This window comes from Poecilia formosa, unplaced genomic scaffold, assembly GCF_000485575.1.
Source record: "Poecilia formosa unplaced genomic scaffold, Poecilia_formosa-5.1.2 Scaffold743, whole genome shotgun sequence".
Lineage (NCBI taxonomy): Eukaryota > Metazoa > Chordata > Actinopteri > Cyprinodontiformes > Poeciliidae > Poecilia > Poecilia formosa.
The window spans coordinates 46,979-52,770 of NW_006800682.1; the positions used below are offsets into that span (position 1 = coordinate 46,979).

At 53.1% G+C, this 5,792-nt stretch overlaps 2 protein-coding genes across 4 annotated transcripts in view; both read left to right on the forward strand.

The window, feature by feature from the left end:
• LOC103131305 (SWI/SNF-related matrix-associated actin-dependent regulator of chromatin subfamily B member 1-like) overlaps window positions 1-947 on the forward strand; it is a 4,139-nt gene extending 3,192 nt beyond the window's left edge. Inside the window, exon 9 of the mRNA XM_007542912.2 lies at window positions 374-947. Coding sequence (XP_007542974.1) covers window positions 374-413 — 40 coding nt within the window. The 3' untranslated portion in view covers window positions 414-947. The remainder of the gene's footprint in view (window positions 1-373) is intronic.
• Window positions 948-1,754: 807 nt separating this feature from the next.
• The window catches only part of slc25a25b (solute carrier family 25 member 25b), a 10,657-nt gene continuing 6,619 nt past the window's right edge, over window positions 1,755-5,792 (forward strand). Inside the window, exons 1-3 of one of the 3 annotated variants that reach the window (XM_016666565.1) lie at window positions 1,755-2,512; window positions 5,145-5,271; window positions 5,340-5,427. In XM_016666565.1, the coding sequence (XP_016522051.1) occupies window positions 2,198-2,512; window positions 5,145-5,271; window positions 5,340-5,427 (530 nt within the window). In that variant the 5' untranslated portion in view covers window positions 1,755-2,197. Of the gene's footprint in view, window positions 2,513-4,099; window positions 4,328-5,144; window positions 5,272-5,339; window positions 5,428-5,792 lie in introns of those variants that run through there. The other 2 variants (XM_016666566.1, XM_016666567.1) reach the window with 2 other exon arrangements.

Consider the following 5,792-nt stretch of genomic DNA (forward strand, 5'->3'; position numbering starts at 1 on the left):
TAGATTGATCCATCAATTGATGGATCAATCTAGCGATCATCAGTTGATCGATCCATGGATCCATCAGTTGATGGATGGATCCATCGATCCGTCGCTCTGGGCCAAAGGTTTTAACCCCTTCCTAACATCACCAGATTCATTTAAGGTTTTCACTCCTACTGATTCCAGTTTGTCTCCAGATTCAGTGACCAGAACGTTTCTGACAAATTAAAATCTGTAGACGGCTTTTATATTCCAAGTTTTTATGTTTTTATTGATAAAAATGTTAAAAACCACAAATGTTTGTCCTTCCACATCAGTTTCACTGTCTGCTGTTTCTGGAGGGATCTTCATGGAAGAGATCCAGAAAGTGATCTGCTCTGGTTGTTTGCAGGAGAATTAGACGTCTGGCCAACACCGCCCCCTCCTGGTAGGAGGCCTCCAGCACAGACCCACCCAGAACCATCTGGACCCACCCAGAACCATCTGGACCCACCCAGAACCATCTGGACCCACCCGGAACCATCTGGACCGACTGCAGGCCTCCCTCTGCAGATCACCATGTAGCGCCTCATGTAGTTTTTCTTCTGACCCGTTTCTGCTCCATGCAGCCTCCACCGTGCAACTGCAGGTTCTGGCCTCCAGAACCAGAACCTTCAGGTTCATCATGAAGACGCTTCACTACCGGGTTACCGTGGAAACCGCTGCTGGTTGGTGCCGACCGGAGCAGAAGTTCCTGCTTCTCACCAACCAGAACAAACCGATGGTCCTGGTTCTGCTTTAACCCGGTTCTGACCCAGTAGAGGTTCTGCATGCAGACTCATGTTTCCTGAGGAGGAGGAGCAGGATCTTCATCACGTGGTTCCCTCGTGGGCAGACCAAGGTCATTTCATCTCTTCTTTTGTAAATTGTTGGACCTTTATATTGACTGTTTTTATATGAAAACAATAAAACAAAGATTAACCGAATATTTCCTGATGAAGTCATTCTTTATGATAAACCAGGCAGATAAAACAAAGTTACTGAACATCCGGGAAATAAAAGGAAAATCCGTGAGGAATAAAACGTTCATCGCCAGACTGAACAGTTCAGGAACCGTTCCTGGTCGTTCATCTGAACGCCGAGTGATTCCTTATCTTCATTAGAGGACCACGCTGTCAGAGGTCACCGAGTTTCACTGAAATCTTCAGTCCACATGATTCAGACCTCAGATTCATTCTCACCGGTTCCGTTTTCCTTTATTCCCGGTAAGTCCAGCCGCTCTGGACCGATCCAGCTCAATGTGCTAACTCTTTTGTCTTCCTTCGCTTTCTGCTGCTGATAAAGTCATATAAACACGGTTCAATGTTTGTATTTCTGTTTTATGATTATAGTCCAGAGTGAAACCAAACGAACCACCTCTCAAAACCCGTCCAGTTCTGGTCCCATAGATCTACAAAATTTTATCAGTAAGTTGAGAATCAGTTTGATTTTTTTTTTCTGTTACAGAAAAGATATTGTTAGCATCAACAGCTAATAAGCTGTCTGTGTTAAAACAATTAATTGTGTTTCTGTTATCTGATTTATTAAGCTAATCCACCAGAAGTCTGCGTTTTCTACTGGCTTCGTTTTTATTTTGGTGTTTCGGTTAAAGGACAATAAAAATAGATCCGTTTGTTAGCTCGAAGAACCGCTAAGCGAAGCCAAATGATCCAGATCCCAGTCTGTAGCTGGAATTCCCACAATCAATGTGCCCCGTGTTTTTCTAAAGTAATCTCGCGGTAAACAGCGAGAGTATAGTAGAAGCCGGTTTGGCGCAGTCCGCGGACTCAGGTAGCGGTAAATTAATCCATTTTAATTGAAAACCTGCAGAACCTGATCCAGGTTCGGATGATTCTGGGCTTATTTCGGACCCAGCGGACATTCTGCTCTGTTTAAACCGGGGAAACGGGTTTTAGCGGCCGCTGGAGTCGCTGACAGCCCGGACTATAATCACACTAACGGACCGCTTTTATCGGATTCGGTCCACGGAGGTGCCGTTCTGAGAACCGGACCAGAACCGAACAGGTTCTGCTCGGGGATTGTGAGAGGCTGATCCGGGTCAGAAGAACGGTTCTGGTTCTGGTTCATACTGTAGAAGCTGAGCGGGGATTGTTCTGGAGCGGATGGAGGGACATGTGACGTGGTGCTAGTCCGTCCATCAGTCCGGTTCGGTTCGGCCCGGTTCAGTCGGAACTTCATGATCCAGCCGCAGGGGACCCGCCTGGTCGCCGGACTGTTCTGCCAGTGCCGGTCCGCGGAGACCCACGCCAGCGTGGACCCGGGCGGGGGCTGCGGGCCGCCCCCGGTCAGCCCGCAGCCCCCCCAGGACTCCCGGTCCGGTTCGGACATCCCGGACTATGCGTGTGACGTGTGCGGCGGTCCGGAGCAGGAGCACCGGCTGAAGGTTCTGTTCGAGATCCTGGACGTAAACGGAGACGGCGGGATCTGCGTGAACGACCTGAGCATCGGCCTGAAGAAGCTGGGGGTCCACCGAACCGAGCACGAGCTGCGGGTAGGAGTCCGGTCCGGCCGGGTTCGGGATGGGTCCGGGGTTCGGGTCGCAGCTCAGATTACTGCGGACGTGCGGGTCGTGTTGGAGAACCAGCCCGCCATGGTTCCGGCATTCAGGTTGTTTATCTGGGTTCGATTCGGTTCTGTTGATCCAAACTGGTCCAGAACTTTTCTTTTAGCTCCAGTTCCGAACTTTAACAAAGCCAAACACCCGAACTACAGACGGGATTCCTGGGCCACGCCCCCAGGTTCGGAACATGAGTTGGGTTTTTACAGCAGAACCTTTTCCAGAACCACGGGACCCAGAAGGTTCTCCTCCAGAACCTCCCCTGGTGTTTGGGCCCAGAACTGATCCAGACACACAGATGAACTGGAACCGGAGTATCCGGGTCCTGGTTCTGAACCAAACGTTCAGATCAGAACCTGGTTAACGGATCAGAACTCTGGGATTACTTTGTTTACATGTTGACCTGGTAATTCACCAGAACTTCAGGTTCTGGGAATCATCTGAAGGTCCAATCACAGGAGTTCTATTGGGTCTGGACTTTGACTGGGACGTTCTGGGCTCAGCTGCTGGGTTTGGATCCTGGCTCGACCCCGGTGACCCCTCAGTGACCCCTCAGTGACCCCAGGTCATGTGACCAAAGTCCTGCTGGTTAAACGAGTTAAAGAACTGAAGACCCGACCCAACCGGTTCTGAAACTCCAGAACATTTTGCAGAGGAGGCGGGTTCTGGGCTCTGGGGTCAGAGGTCAGCAGTGATGAATGGAGGGGAACCAGTAACCCAGATCCAGCTGCCGATCGGACCTGACGGGTCACATGGTTCTGGTCCGGTCCGGCCCGGAATGTCTGGTTCTGGCCAGGCGGCTTCCTGGGAAACCTTTCCTCAGTGGGGAAGATGGCCGCCTGTCAGACAGGAAGTTAGCATGTTGTTGGCTTCCTGCTGATCAAACCTAAGAGTCGGTGCTACGGAAAGCCAGACCTGCCACAAATCTCCACAGCTGGCGGCCGTACCTGAAACGTCACAGTTTTATACGTTTAGGACGCCGTAAAATACGACGGAGGAATCCTGGCAAAACTCAACCAAAGTGTAAAAACAGTTTATATTTACGTCTCTGGCCTGAGTTAAGTTTTATTCAGACGGTCTAACGGTGGTTTTTACAGCGTTTCACAGCTTCCTGACCTTCAGAATGACACTTTTTACTTTTTAATCAAACTATGTAAAAGTGGCAGCTGATTGGCTGCAGCCGGCCCGATGTGAGGTTCTGGTTCTGGATGCTAACGGTTCTGTTGGTCTGAGTCTGAGCCTCTGCAGCAGGAGGAGGAAGAGGAGGATGACGAAGGGGAAACCCTGCAGCCCCCCCTCCCTCTGACTCAGCTCCATGCTGAGAGCCGGGCTGTGATTGGCTGCCGGCACGGTTGAGCAGTGTGTGCGGCTGTGATTGGCCGGCTGGGCTGCAGTGATGCTGCAGCGCTCTGGAGGATGACGCTGCAGCAGGCCGTCCCACAGCACCAGATGCTCCTGAACGCACCTCGGGACGCTGCGTCTCTCGTCCTGCAGCAGGAAGTGATGCGGTTCTGATCTGACCCGGCCCGCTCCAGGATGCTGCAGGAGTTCCTGGATCTGCTGAGCCAGGCCGAGGCGGCCGGTTCCGACCCGGCTGGTTCTGATCCGGCCCGGTCTGCAGGACGCTGCGAGACGCTGCAGGTGGTCCTCCAGAGAAGCCCCGCCCCCTCCGGCCAGGACGCCGCTCCCAGTGCTCCCAGCAGGACCAGCAGGTTGATCCTGACGGTGGCACCTCTGGACCTGCAGCAGGTACAGCATGGTGCGGTCCGGTCCGGTCCGGTCTGGTTTCTATTCTGAGTTCAGGCTCTGAGCAGAAAATCTGGTGGAAGGAAAACAGGAAGAAATTAGGTCAGCATGTATCATCAGAGATGCATGCTGACCCATTAGCTGGTCCAGATGGGTCAGAACCAGCTGGGAAACTACAGCTCCATCAGGATCATGGGTTCTGGTTCAGTGTGACCCGGGTCTGATGGGCAGTTCTGGAAAAATTGAAGCGGTTCTGATTCAGTGGGTCTAACTGGATCAGCGTTTAGGGCTGCTGGATGAACATTAATGTTGAATGTTAAAGTTCCTTTTAGGTCCGGTTCTGGTTCTGGTTCTGGTTCTGGTTAGAGCTCAGTCCGACTCCGTTCACCTGATGAAAAGTTTTCTCTCTAATGAATCCAGATGACTGAGGAAGCATGAGGCGATGGCCCCTGGCCCTCATGTTTCGCCCCTGGCCCTCCCTGGCCCCCGGCCCTCATGTTTGGCCCCCGGCCCTCCCTGGCCCTCGGCCCTCATGTTTCGCCCCTGGCCCTCCCTGGCCCCCGGCCCTCATGTTTCGCCCCCGGCACTCCCTGGCCCTCGGCCCTCATGTTTCCCCCCCGGCCCTCATGTTTCGCCCCTGACCCTCCCTGGCCCCCGGCCCTCATGTTTGGCCCCCGGCCCTCAAGTTTCGCCCCCGGCCCTCCCTGGCCCTCGGCCCTCATGTTTCGCCCCCGGCCCTCATGTTTGGCCCTCGGCCCAAAAGTTTCGCCCCCGGCCCTCCCTGGCCCTCGGCCCTCATGTTTGGCCCCTCTCTGTGCAGCGCATGGTGACGGCGGGCGATAAGGACCTGGATGGCCAGCTGGACTTCCAGGAGTTCGTTCAGTACCTCCGGGATCATGAGAAGAAGCTGCGGCTCGTCTTCAAGAGTCTGGACAGGAAGAACGACGGTGAGACGGGTCGACAGGACCGGAACCGGGTCATGAGTCGGAACCTTTGACCTCTCTGTGTGTTTCAGGCCGGATCGACTCGCAGGAGATCATGCAGTCGCTGCGGGATCTGGGGATCCACCTGACGGAGGAGCAGGCCGAGGAGATCCTGAGGAGGTGAGAAGAACCGGGTCCAATTGGGTCGATACAGGTTCTGCTGTGTTTGGGCCAAAGATGGAGGGTTCTGGGCTGCAGCACGTAATCTCAGATAATCTCAGATAATCTCAGAAAATCTAGCTGCCACCTGGTGGTTTTATTCTCAGATCCATCCATGTGAGTTTGTGCCGTTCTCAGTCGGTCCAGTCGGTCCAGATGGTCCAGGTGGTCCAGGTGGTCCAGTTGGTCCAGGTGGTCCTGGTGGTCCAGTTGGTCCAGATGGTCCAGGCAAAATGACACCTTCAATAAATAAATGTAAAACATGAATTTAAACTTGAATTTGTTTTATTTTCACATTAATTATTTCCATCATGGCAGCTTTGAAT